Source organism: Hyaena hyaena, unplaced genomic scaffold, assembly GCF_003009895.1.
Source record: "Hyaena hyaena isolate Hyena2069 unplaced genomic scaffold, ASM300989v1 scaffold_408, whole genome shotgun sequence".
NCBI classification, from domain to species: domain Eukaryota; kingdom Metazoa; phylum Chordata; class Mammalia; order Carnivora; family Hyaenidae; genus Hyaena; species Hyaena hyaena.
The window spans coordinates 477,256-490,980 of NW_024081041.1; the positions used below are offsets into that span (position 1 = coordinate 477,256).

Genomic DNA, 13,725 nt, shown 5'->3' on the forward strand with positions numbered 1-13,725 from the left:
ATTTGCAAAATCCTCTTGCCATGTGAGGTAACATTATCACAGGTTCTGGGAATTAGAACACCTTTGGAGGCAGGGGTGTTATTCAGCTTCCAACATAGAATTTATCACCACTGTGTTTAAAAAAATTTTTTTTAACGTTTATTCATTTTTGAGAGATAGATTGTGAGCAGGGGAGGGGCAGAGAGAGAGGGAGCCACAGATCTGAAGCAGGCTTCAGGCTCTGAGCTGCCAACACAGACCCCAATGTGGGGCTCAAACTCATGAATTGTGAGATCATGACCTGAGCTGAAGTCAGATGCTTAACCAACTGAGTCACCCAGGTGCCCCTATCATTACCGTGTTTTAAAATTTATTCTCAGCTTGGTTCATTATGTCATTTTGAATTTATTCTCAATTTGGTTCCCCAACATCATGAAAGCTATATTTAACTGCAAATTAATTAACAATGGAAAATTTAAAAATTAATTTCTAAATGGTATTATTAAAGTATGTGTCTAAGGAATAATTTCAGTAAGCACTTTATTTTTTTCTCATGAAGCATTTTAAAATTATTCAGTTTTAATAATTTAATAATTAATAAAAGCACTTCAAATTTCTACACCAGTGTCATCACTTACAATTATGGTTTTTCCAAATCATTTGGGGTTTAGTAATAGTTTCTATATAATCAATTTTGTGGATTAACTTTGAACTAACATGTCATTATATATTGTAGATTCACCCACTCCCCATGGTATCCCCAAGCTGTCCTGAATACATCATAAACCATAGGCGGTGTGGACACAGATATGGAAACAATGGAACAATGTGCTTGGTTTCAATAAATCACATTCAATTTGATTTATGTTTTTGCTAGAGCACATATTACTAAATAATTCTTTTTCCAATGTTCATGACTAATTATTTGAGAAATATTTTTCTGTAGGATTTTTTTGTCTGAAAAGATGAATTACTCCTCCTGTACAAGCACAGTGCCAAACGTTGTTTACTTAAGAGTTCTTATAGCAAAAATCTTGTCAGAAGAGAGTCTTGATCATTATTCCTTGGACAAGCGTCCAAGCTCTTCTTTCAGAGCTAGAAAGGCCTAAAGTGGGATGAAAGGGAAAAAAATAGTTGGTCTACTGGTGCTGAGTTGATATGAATCATTAATTGTCAACTCATTTTATTTCTTGGTATAATGCAAGTGAAAGGCAACTGGAAAGGAGGGGATTTTCCCCATTTCTTTTTAAGTCCACATCAAGCCTCCACATATTTGACAAATCAAATGAAGAACTAGGAAATGTATTATTTTTCGTGCAAACTTTTTTCCAAAAGAGTTTCTATCAGAACTTAAAATGAGTATCTGTTGACTCAGCATTTCCACTGCCAACAGTTTACTGAAGATATTTGCACAAGTAGGCAAAGATAAATGTACCTTAACAGGAAACTGGGGTAAAAAACGATGCATCCATTTACTGGAGTTTTAAGCAGCTAGTCAAAAGAATGAGGCTAATATGGAATTATGTCCAAGATACACTAGCAAGTGAAAAAAATCGAGTTGTAAAATAGAATGTAGACTGCTAGAAATCAAGATAGCTTTGGAATTTTATCATTTCCAAGAAAAGTTATATACTGCTTGCATAATTCCTAAATTTCTTGTTCTAATTCAGTCCCTTCTTTTTTTTTCCCCTGTAAATTGGATTACAATATATGATACATTTTTAAAAATCCCATTTACTTCAATGCAATGTAGTATGAAAATTATTTAGATTTGCTCAAGTTTGCATATCTTTTTTTCCCTCCATGTTCTGTTTTAAATCAGATGTTAAATAAAATCAGGGGCGCCTGGGTGGCTTAGTCGGTAAAGCGTCTGACTTTCGCTTAGGTCATGATCTCACGGTTCGTGGGTTCAAGCCCCGCATCGGTCTCTGTGCTGACCGCCAGCTCAGAGCCTGGAGCCTGTTTCAGTCTGTGACTCCCTCTCTCTCTGACCCTCCCCTGCTCACGCTGTCTCTCTGTCTCTCTCCTAGAAATAAATAAAACATTTTTTAAAAAAATAAAAAAACGTTTGATTTCCGATGTATAAAATTTTGACTTCACAGTTACACCCATATGACCTATTCTTACTTGGGGAATATTTTTTTTTCCTAAAGAAAGTATTTCCTAAAGAATATTTTTCCCTACACCAAAACATGATGTATCTCTATACCTAGCACAGTAACTGGCATATTAATACTTAGTTATATTTGTTGAATGAGGCGTTTCCATATATACAATGTAAACATCTAGTAACTTTCTTTGCCAAGTTCTTTACATGGAAACAATGCTGTTTCATAAGAAATGAATTAGAGTTTTTAAGGGAAAATCAAGACTTTTTTGGTTTATCTCTGGTATCTTTTGACACTTAATCCAAGCTTCTATCCATAAGGACACACCTGTCTCCGGGCTGAAGACTTGTGGGAGATTACAAAGCTTGTGGAGTTTACCCATAACTAGTGTTGATGTTTGCATTATCATTCAGACAAAATATTTCCAAGCCAACAATTTTTACTAAACACATGCAATGTCCAGACCACTTTAACGGATAATCGAGCTTCGAAGAAGCATAGGTGTAGGTCAAGAAAATTTCTGTGTAGTAAGGACAGGTAAGCCAGTAATAATGAAAAAATGCAACATAACATATGACAAATGCTAGATGTGACTATTGTACAGAAGAGTGTGATAGTCGGAGGCTATCCCGTTTGGCCCTCTGAAACAAGGGGGATCTAAGTCTCCGACTCGGGAAAGACCTGAGCTGCGCACTCCGGGACACTTGGGACGCAACAAGGAGCCAGTTGCTATTATTCTACGATTAGCCAGTTTATCGCGCTCTGCAGACTTAGAGAACGCAGGGGCGACGCGAGCCGACCCCACCCTGTCCACGCCCCACTCCATGTGCTCCAACGCCTAGAGGGCGGCCTCGACCCCGCCCGGCTGTGGGGCGGGCACGCGAGGCCACGCCCCTGCCGGCGGGGAGGTCGGCCGCGCAGGCGCACTACCTTCTGGTTGTAGACGCGGCGTCTCGGCCCGGCGTGGTGAGTCCGGACTGCGGCGGTGGGGTTGCCGCAGTGTTCCGGTGTTCTCTTCGTCGACCCCAGCCCCTTGTGGCAGGACGGGCCTGGGAGAAAGGCGTCCTCCGCCTCCCCCCAACCCCCGCGCCTTTGCGATCCCGGGGGGGTCCAGGCAGTAGCCCAGGGCCGCGTGAGTGCGGCCCGGCCGGGCGGCGGCTGTAGGAACCGGGGTTGTTTAGGCGGGAGGGGGACCGCGGGGAGGGGCCCGAGTCTCCGCTGGACCGCGACGAGGCGCGGCCCGACACCCTTTTCCCGCCTCCCTCCCGCGCTCTCTCCTCACTCCGCATTCGGTCTTGAGAAAGTTGGGACCGGAGGAAGCAAGGCTCCTCACGGGGTTTGGGAAGCATCGCGTACCATTAGGAGCCCTGGAGACGAGCTGCCGGGGTCCAGGTCTCCGGCCACCACTCGTTAAGGTCTGGTCTCCGAGACCTCTGCAAGTCACTTAACCTCTGTGTGTCTCAGTTTCCTGAAGTGTAAAATGAGAGAAGTCATAGTAACTTCTCTCAAAAGGTGACTGTGAGAATCGAGTGGGATAGTGTCTTTGAAGTGCTTAGAGTCAAGCATGATGCACAACAGAAGTGCTGTTCATTTTTTGGAGCCCGGCACTAAATGGAGTTATGTCCCTCACCTCCCCAGGCTGAAAACAAGTGCCCGAGAGTCCAAGGGTAGGGAAAGGAATTTTTTTTTTTCTTTTTGAGAATATGGGCTTTTGTTTGTATAGCATCTTTTTTTTTTTTAAATCATACATTTCTAAATAACTTAGTTGCACATCCTACAGCCGAGAAAAGACAGATGTTAGAGTAATATTGAAGTTGGAAACTGAAAAGTTTTGCTTGGGAAACCACGTGAGAAAAATGGCCAGAGCTTATTTGTGCTGAAAAGTTAACATCCTGGCCCTAAGACTGCTAACCTTAGAAAGGCCTACTTTTCTTTTTTTTTTTTTTTTTTAATGTTTTATTTATTTCTAGGAGAGAGAGAGACAGTGTGAGCAGGGGAGGGTCAGAGAGAGAGGGAGTCACAGACTGAAACAGGCTCCAGGCTCTGAGCTGGCAGTCAGCACAGAGCCCGACGCGGGGCTCGAACCCACGAACCGCGAGATCATGACCTAAGCGAAAGTCGGACGCTTAACCGACTAAGCCACCCAGGCGCCCCAGAAAGGCCTACTTTTCAAGGCTACAATTTGTTTGGCATCTGGGAACTATTATATAGTTTATGCCGGAGTTGCCAGCCTCCATACCCTCCCCCCTGCTGGGGCATGTGAGTCTGTCATGGGCTTCCTTGAGCAGAGACATTGCACAGACATTGCTGGATTTTCTTTATTGGGGGAAGGAGTGTGCCCTCTTTGTCCCTTTCAGGAGGGAGAGACTATAAGGAAGCCTGCATGTGGATTCCTGCAGACTTCACTTGTGTCTTTTCCCATTATCCAGGCTGTATGTCCATAGACATTGCTGTAATAAAAGTTAGCTAGGGGTACTACTACATGCCGAGTCCTGTGAGTCCTTCCAGTGAATCTCCAGATGCGAGGGTGGTCTTGGAACTCCCCAGGTACAATTTGGGTGATAGAACTTGAAGCTCCAGTAATTGGACTTTAATTTTGTCCCTCTTTGACTTAAAGGGGAATGAAAAGGAAAACTATCCAGATAAGTGATGGCTAATTAGAGGGTTACTGTCCAGAAGTGTTTCTATGTTTAGATATATTGCATATGTCAGAAAAATCATTGGAAATTAACTCTACCTACCAAGTTAAGTTTGAGTCAGTGTCTTTTACAGACCTTTTACAGATTATAGGTCAAATACCTGTTTTTTTGTTGTTTTCTGCCAGCATTATCTATGTGTTGTTGTTTATCTAGGTTTATCTGTGCAGTTGGGGAAAAGGTATGACAAGTTTCTCATGGCCATTTTTCCTGGATTCTGTTACACCTATATTTTGAGGATCAAGTTGAAATATTTGAAATATCTCACCTCTAAGTTTGGAGGTGAAAAGATCAGATTTGCCATCTGATTATGTCTTTTTCCCCCGTCAGTTAAGTAGAAGACTAGATACTATTTTGAGAAACAGGGAGATGGAGGAGTGAGAGGTTTGGGAGAATTAGAAAGGTTTCAAATGGCTGTGTGAGGAGTAGGTAAGTAAGTTTTCCAGAAAGTGTAGTGGATAATGGCACGTCTTGATCCACTTGAGATTGAGATTGTGTTATGAATTTAGTGACCCAGTCTACTTTCTTACAAGGTTTTCTCCAGCCTGTTTGGATGCAGACATGGAAAAAGTACTTAATTGGGTTCATTTAAAGTTTGAATTTCTGTTAGAGGGGTGATATGGTAGTCATTAAGACTATGCATACTTTATTCTTTCTACGTACCTGGTAAGGTTGCACTCTTTGACACGCCCCACCTCTCACCCTTATACCCCCCATGTCTACTTGAAGTTAAATGTGGCCATATGACTTGCTTGTGCTGGTAAAATATGAGCAGATGTGACATAGAGCATGTCCCAGTGAAGCTTTAAGAACCAGCACTCCATTTGCCTCTTTCCCCATCTCCCTGCCTTGCTATAGTGAACATGGATGTGCTTGGTGAGATGCAGCCTCTTGTCAGCCTGTGCATTAAAAGTGAATAAGGAGTGGCCGAACCAGCAAGCTGGAAGAACTCGAAGTTGTGATTAGGGAATGGAATACCTGAATTAGTGATTTTGCAAGGTCAAACTGTAGGGGTAAGTGGATGAGGAAGTGTGGAGGGAAGAGGCAGTCAGAAATGAAATGGTCATGACTCCTGGCTTGTTAAGTCAGTAGAGCATCCAACTCTTGATCTCATTATCATGAGTTCAAGCCTCGTTTTGGGTGTGGAGACTACTTAAAAAAAAAAAAAAGAAAGAAAGAAAAAGAAAAGAAACAAAATGGTCAGGGTACTCAGAGGCCTTGTATATCTCTGACCCTGAAGGCCATAATTTGTTGCAACTCATTTCAAGAGTGATGACCCCTGGAGTTAAAGAAATGGCTCTTAAAATGGTAAACCCGAAAGCTCCCTTTTGTGGAATATGGTAGAACTGAATCAAGATGCAGAATTTATTACTGAGTTGAAAGATTCTTCTCTCTTGATCAATAAAAGCAAACAAACAGCCATGAAAATTACAAAGTACCTTAGCCAAGAAACAGATGATATTAGGTAGCATTTAGACTAAGCTACTTTAACAGACTCCAAGTACAGTGGTTTTAAAAAATGCTTAATTTGTATCTAAAAGTTTTAGAATTGACTTTGGGGTTTTAAGCATTGTAAGGGACAGGTAAGTAACACCATGAAGAAAGAGACAAATTAAGTGTGTACATTATACAGTGTTGCTATTGAAAGTATGGACCCCCAACAATTCCTTCCCACTGAGAGCTTATGAGGCAAAACCTCAGGTCCTGTGCCAGACTTGCTGAACCAAAATCCACGTTTTAACAAGATCTTTGAGGTGGCTCATATGCAGTGTCCTGATCTCTTAAAAGTGCTAGCATCTTAGGAGCGTATAAGATGGAAAGACCAGTTGTAGATGAAAAGATCCTAACAAGTAACAGGACATAACCAATACAAAGTGCAAACCTTGATTGAATCTTGATTAAAAAATAAAAATAAAAAAACAACCAGTATGGAAGATACTTCTGGGTCAGCTGAAGAGGTTAGAATATGGTGGAATACCAGAAAAGGGAATTCCTGTTGATTTTCTTAGATATGAGGATGATGTGATTATACAGAAAAATGTTTTTAAAAAGATACATACTCTTTGCAACTTCCTTTAAAATAGTTGAGCAAAAACAAACACCCACACACGTGTATATATGTCTCTCTCTATACACGCTGATGTTTAGATAAAAGAAATATGTGGAATCTAGGTGGTAAATATATGGGTGCCTATTATATTGTTCTTTTAACTTTTGTGGAAGTGTAAGTTTTTTCATAATAAAAAAATGGAGGAAAACACACACACAAAAATGCAGTAGCTTCAAACAAGTTATTTTTCCCCCAGTAGTTCAGTGCTGGGTCATATAGTGCAGGCAGGGCTGGCACACGGCTTTCATCCCTGGTCTGTTGTGGCTTTTCCCGCTCCTGTTTCCTAGCTAGTGGTATGGAAAAATGGCGAGGGGAGCATATGGTCTAGAAGCAGCACTTATTTCCTTGATCAAAACTTCAGTTTTTTTCATTCACCTGGACATCCTATAGCTAGGGAGTAGGTGGTAAAAGTCAAATGTGATGTGCATTTGTATATTTTGGTTTAAGAAAGATTTCTTTGGTTTCACCTGGTGTTTTCTTCTCTGTTGATTTCTGAGGCCCAACTAAAATTGAAATCATTTTAATTTTAATATACATAAAGTACAGTAGCTAAAATTTTCATTTTGAGGATTAAAGTATATTCATCCCCTCCCCACTAAATCTCTTCAGTAAATAACAGATGCGGGTGCAAGAGCCTTCCAAAGCTTTACCCGAGAAAGCCAAAAGAAGTAAAAGGCCTACTTTACCTCGCGATGAAGACTCTTCAGACGACATTGCTGGTAAATTGTGATATCTGTCATCCTTAATAGTGTTGTGGAAAAGAACCATATATGTTTTTAATTTAAATCCTTTGCCCTTTATTTTCACTATTTTCTACATGAACTCTAAAATCAGCTTATCTAGTACCGAAACATCCTGTTGATATTTTATTGAGATTTTTGTTTAGTTTATAAAGTAACTTAGAATTGGTGTCTTTTTGTTTCCCCTTCTTTGTGACCTGTTAAAACCAAGCCTTCAAGGCTGGGAGGAGTGGAGCTGCTGGCCTCAGACTTGTTTTCCTCTTCAGCTTCATGACTTCATTTTGGCCTCTGAGGATTTTCCATACTTTCTTACTAGTTCAGCTCTCCACTTAAAAAGTTGTTTTATTCCTTTTTTTAAATATTTACTTACTTTTGAGAGAGATAGAGAGACAGAGTGTGAGCAGGGGAGGGACAGAGGAAGAGAGAGACACAGAATCCAAAGCAGGCTCCAGGCTCTGAGTTGTCAGCCCAGAACCTGAAGCGGGACTCGAACCCACGAACTGTGGCTTGAACCCACGAATCGTGAGATCATGACTTGAGCTGAAGTCGGATGCCCAACCGACAGAGCCACCCAGGTACCCTTTTTATTTCCTTTCTTAAGTGTTTTTAACTTGGATAATATTTGAGGACAGCTAGATTGGTGTATTGAGGGTAGACTGAATTATATCTTTAAGCATTTGTTTTATTCCACGGATATGATTTTTTTCAGGGGTTCTGAGTATTCTTGTGTTAACTCTTGCTTGCCTGTCTTCTAGTTTCTTTTTCCTCAAATCTTCTAAAATTCCTGTTTCCTTTTCATTTTGTTTGCTGTTTTCATTTTTATCTTTACAGTGTTTTCTGCAGTGTCTGTTTCACCTCATGCCCTTTTTAGTTTTGCCATCAGTTTTGTGGCTTAATTTCATTTTTTCTTCCATTTCTTTCCTGAACCGTGCCAGTCACTTCTTACTGGTTTGCCACCTTGTGCTGGAACATTTTGCTTCTGTTTTGTATTTTTATTTCATGACAATGATTTCTGTGCCATTTGTTTTTTTATTTTTTTTTAAATGCTTTTATTTATTTCTAGGAGAGAGAGAGAGACAGTGTGAGCAGGGGAGGGTCAGAGAGAGAGGGAGTCACAGACTGAAACAGGCTCCAGGCTCTGAGCTGGCAGTCAGCACAGAGCCTGATGCGGGGCTCGAACCCACAAACCGTGAGATCATGACCTAAGCGAAAGTCGGACGCTTAACCGACTAAGCCACCCAGGCGCCCCTGTTTTTTCTTTTTTTATATTGGCATAGAATTTATGGCTTTGCTTTCTCATTTTTTGATGTAGGGTCACCTTTCTTGGGCCATTTAGTTTTGGAATATTTGTGTAAGAAGGAGGGCTAAAACACTGTTGAGACCAACTGGAGTTTTGAGTCTGAGCTCATTGAGCCTTCTTTCCACCTGACAGGATTTTACAGCCCTGGGTTTTTTCAGAATCCAAATATCCCTTCTCCCCGACTGCCTTAGAGATAAGACTGACTGCCTTAGAGATAAGACTGTTTCTGGCAAATAAGGCTTGTTCTTTAGTTTCTTACTTAGTGAATGAGACTTTGCCTTCCTTTGCTTCTTAAAACAAAAGCGGATACAGGGGAGCTCCTGCCAGTGTTGTTGCTGCACAGAGATTTTGGGAGTTTGGTTTTGTTCTTGGTCTGTGAGGCCCACGTCTTCTCTGTGAAATCTACAGCTGCAGTCTTCTCTCTGGCCCCTCCTGTTTGCACTCCTGTTTGGGATCTCTGCTGCAGTTAGGTGGAGCCTCCCGCTTAATTTGTGACTTGAGGCTTCAGTTGTCTCCTGGTTTTTCTGAAAATGAACTTGGTTTTTTCATTTCCTACTCTTGTTGACCTTGGATGATTCTGGGAAGAGAATGGCAAAGTGTGGATTTTAGACCATCATTTACAAACTGGAAGACCTCCTTATAAAGTTTTTATTAATACTTAAGATGAGAAACGTGGAGATTTTAATTACTGTTTTTGATTTGTTTATGTGGAACAACTGTAGACTTTAATACATTTGTAGATTTTCTTCAGGAATCCACAGAGGACTTGTTTGGCAGATGAAATTTAAACAATTGCATGATTAAACAAATTATAGAAAACTGAGGAAATCTTATTAGCACCGGAAAAAATGTTTTTACATGTTTCCCCCCATAAGAGATTGTGAATACTATTTATTTATTACATGTTTATTTATTTTGAGAGAGAGAGAGAGAGAGAGCATGAGTCGGGGAAGGACGGAGAAAGTGAGAATCCCAAGAAGGCTCCAAGTGTAGAGCCATGACCGTGAGATCATGTGACCTGAGGAGAAAGCAAGAGCTGGCTGCTTATCTGATTAAGCTACCCAGACGCCCCTATAAATACTATTTAAACACTGGTTAGCTCTTACAGAAACTTCAAACTTTCAAATTTATTTATAAAATGTACATATGGTTGAGGCACTTAAAAGCTAATAGATTTCACTTAGAGGCCTGGAACCATTTTTATATTGAATTCATTTATCTCTGAATTCATTAACAATTCCAGTTTTATAAGTCTGAATTATAGAATCAGAGACTAGTTGTCTGCTGGCCAGATCCCACCCTAGAGATGGTATAGAAAGTGTATGGAATGATTTTTTACACTTAGAATTTTACAATATAAAAACTCAAAGCAGTGATGTTTGGTAAGCCATTTCTAGGTCCTATACTTGTGTGATCATCTCTCAGTCTTTCCCAGAACACCCCATTCTTTAATGGCATGTGTCCTTGCTTTCCAAATAAAGGACTTCAGAATTACTCCTTTTGTGTCTATTCTTGTAACTTGCTCTTGGTGTAAAATTAGAAGTCTTAACCTTTTATCAGATTTAACATTACTTTTCTTAAAGTTATATTTTACAACACATCCCTTGTCAGGAGTCACATTCTTAGCCTTCAGGATGAAGTGGGACTAACGCTTAGCCTCTCTGTAGTTAACTAATACATGCAAAGGAGTGCTGCGCATTTAGGAAGGGAAGTGGACAAAGTGGAAATGTACATACTCCTGTTTCCCTCTTCACGTTACTCATTCTTTGTTATTTCATTTTGGCAGATAGTGGTAGTTTTGGTGTTTGGAATAGTTGAGGTTGGAGAAATGGAAGTGTTAGTGTGTCCTTGCGAGAAGAATATGGTTACCTGAATAAAAACATATTAGATCATTTTGGCCATTTGTCTCCACACGGTGCACACTTCTTGTACCTGTAAATTATGCTACTGTTTGTTCCTTTCTCTCCTTTCTCCCAACAGTGATGAAAATAGCATCAGAGCAGAGGTAGACTTTGTGGAAAGAGTTTATGTGGATATCTTTTTCTAAATTTTCTTTAAATATTTTTATTTATTTTTGGGAGAGAGAGTGAGGGGGAGAGGGGCAGAGAGAGGGGGAGACACAGAATCTGAAGCAGGGTTCAGGCTCTGAGATGTCAGCACAGAGCCCCATGTGGGGCTTGAACTCACAAGCCATGAGATTCTGACCTGAGCCAAAGTCAGATGCTCAACCAACTGAGCCAGTCAGGTGCCCCTATGTGGACATCTTAATTAGAAGAAAATATATTCAGAATCCTTATTAACACAGTGGCTGGGCTGCTCCTCAAATTATCTCCTTTATTTATTTATTAAATTTTTAACTTTTGACCTATTTTTTTTTTTTTAAGCATTACTTATTTTTATTTTTTTTTTTACAAATAGTTTATTGTCAAATTAGTTTCCACATAACACCCAGTGCTCATCCCCACAAGTGCCCTCCTCCATGCCCATCCCCCCCTCCCCCCCACATCCATCAGTTCTCAGTTTTTGTCAGCATTCAAGAGTCTCTCATGGTTTGCCTCTCTCCCTTTCCCCCACCATTTCCCCCCTTCTTCTCCCGATTGGTCCTCTGTTAAGTTCCTCCTAATCCTCCTATACGTGCACACATATGATATTTGTCCTTCTCTGCCTGACTTATTTCGCTCAGCATAACACCCTCAAGGTCCATCCATGTAGCTACACATGGCCAGATTTCATTGTTTCTCATTGCCATGTAGTATTCCATGGTATAGATAAACCACATCTTCTTGATCCATTCATCTGTTGATGGACACTTAGGCTCTTTCCATGTTTTAGCTATTGTGGAGAGTGCTGCTATGAACATTGGGGTACATGTGCTCCTATGCCTCAGCATTTCTGTATCCCTTGGGTAAATTCCTAGCAGTGCTATTGCTGGGTCATAGGGGAGTTCTATTGTTAGTTTCCTGAGGAACCTCCACACTGTTTTCCAGAGGGGCTGTACCAGTTTACATTCCCACCAACAGTGTAGGAGGGTGCCCGTTTCTCCACATCCTCGCCAGCATCTAGAGTTCTCTGATTTGCTCATTTTAGCCACTCTGACTGGCGTGAGGTGGTATCTCAGTGTGGTTTTGATTTGTATTTCCCTGATGAGGAGGGATGCTGAGCATCGTTTCATGTGTCTGTTGGCCATCTGGATGTCCTCTTTGGAGAAGTGTCTGTTCATGTCTTCTGCCCATTTCTTCACTGGGTTGTTTGTTTTTCGGGCGTGTAGTTTGGTGAGTTCCTTATAGATTCTGGATATTAACCCTTTATCTGATATGTCATTTGCAACTATCTTTTCCCATTCCGTTGGTTGCCTATTAATTTTCTGGGTTGTTTCCTTGGCTGTGCAGAAGCTTTTAATCTTGATGAGGTCCCAACAGTTTATTTTTGCTCTTGATTCCCTTGCTTTTGGGGATGTGTCAAGTAAGAAGTTGCTGCGACTTTTGACCTATTTTTAAATTAATAGGAAAGTACAGAGAAACATATACGGGGGTCCCATTCACTCTTCACTCAACCTCTCCTGATTTAATATCTTATTTCTACAGTATGATATCAAAACCAGGAAAAATGACATCACTACAATCAGAGCTTCTTCTGATTTCACCAGATATACAAGGTCTCAAATGTGTGTATTTGAGCTATACACAAATGTGTCTATAGCTATAGGCAGTTTAATTATGTGTGTAGTTTTGTGTAAGCACCACAATCAAGATACCGGCTGTACCATCACTACCACAAGTGTTGCCTGATGATAGCCACACCCCCTGTCCTCCACCCATAGTCCCTGGCAGCCACAAATCTGTTCTCCAACTCTGTACTTCTGTTTCATATACAGTATGTATCCTTTTGAGTTATTTGGTTTTTTGAATCTCTTTGATTTTTAGTCACAGTATTTTAATGCTATTGACTTTTGTTAAATGATGGTAGCACTTTGGTTTAGCAAACAAAATGTTCAGATTTTGTTATGTCTTATTCAGTAGGATTCACTTGCCAACATGTAAGTCTTGCCATCAGTGTGAATCATGTGAAGAAAGCAATCGCTGAGAATGTGTGGTCAGTTTGCTCCGAATGTTTAAGGGAAAGAAGATTCTCTGATGGACAGCCAGTACTTTCCTCTGACGTCTGGTTGTGCCTCAAGTGTGGTTTTCAGGTGAGAAACGTGATTTTTGTCTCTGACTTTGTCTTAAATATTTTCCCTAAATGCTTATTATGAGTTGGATTGTTGGTAATGTTTAGAACTTAAGATAAGTTTATTCCGTGTTTAGGTAGACCTTTACAAGGCTGAACTTAGAAATGTTTGTTAAGGTAAAGTAAAAGGTATGTTATCTTTAGAAAGTGATCATGTGTGATTTAGAAATACTTTGAAAGGGAATCCATCCTACTTGTGGTAGCTCTCAGATCTGGACCTGTCTTTACCGGTTTGTATTTACTTATGAAATGGATACAAGTTTTTTCTTTTTTTTTTTTTATATCTTTCTAAATTAATTTTCTTTCTATGAAGTGATTCTCTTTTTTTTATGTTTTACTTATTTTTGAGAGCAAGAGAGACAGAGCACAAGCAGAGGAGGGGCAAAGAGAGAGGGGAGACAGAATCTGAAGCAGGCTACAAGCTCTGAGCTGTCAGCACAGAGCCTGATGTGGGGCTCGAACTCACAGACCACGAGATCATGACCTGAGCCGAAGTCGGATGCTCAAACGACTGAGCCACCCAAGTGCCCCAATTCTTTTTTTTTTTTTAAACAGATTATCTTAA

The 13,725-nt window shown here is 40.5% G+C and overlaps 1 protein-coding gene across 10 annotated transcripts in view; it reads left to right on the forward strand.

Moving 5' to 3' along the window:
- Positions 1 to 2,990: 2,990 nt before the first annotated feature.
- The window catches only part of USP45 (ubiquitin specific peptidase 45), a 78,111-nt gene continuing 67,376 nt past the window's right edge, over positions 2,991 to 13,725 (forward strand). For 7 of the 10 annotated variants that reach the window (XR_005531726.1, XM_039252136.1, XM_039252142.1 and 4 more), the window contains exons 1-3: positions 2,991 to 3,053; positions 7,503 to 7,612; positions 12,950 to 13,122. Coding sequence is in view for 9 of the 10 variants with exons in the window: in XM_039252136.1 (XP_039108067.1) it covers positions 7,513 to 7,612; positions 12,950 to 13,122 (273 nt within the window). In the remaining variant the exon portion in view is untranslated. Of the gene's footprint in view, positions 3,054 to 3,661; positions 3,755 to 5,987; positions 7,613 to 12,949; positions 13,123 to 13,725 lie in introns of those variants that run through there. The other 3 variants (XM_039252140.1, XM_039252137.1, XM_039252139.1) reach the window with 3 other exon arrangements.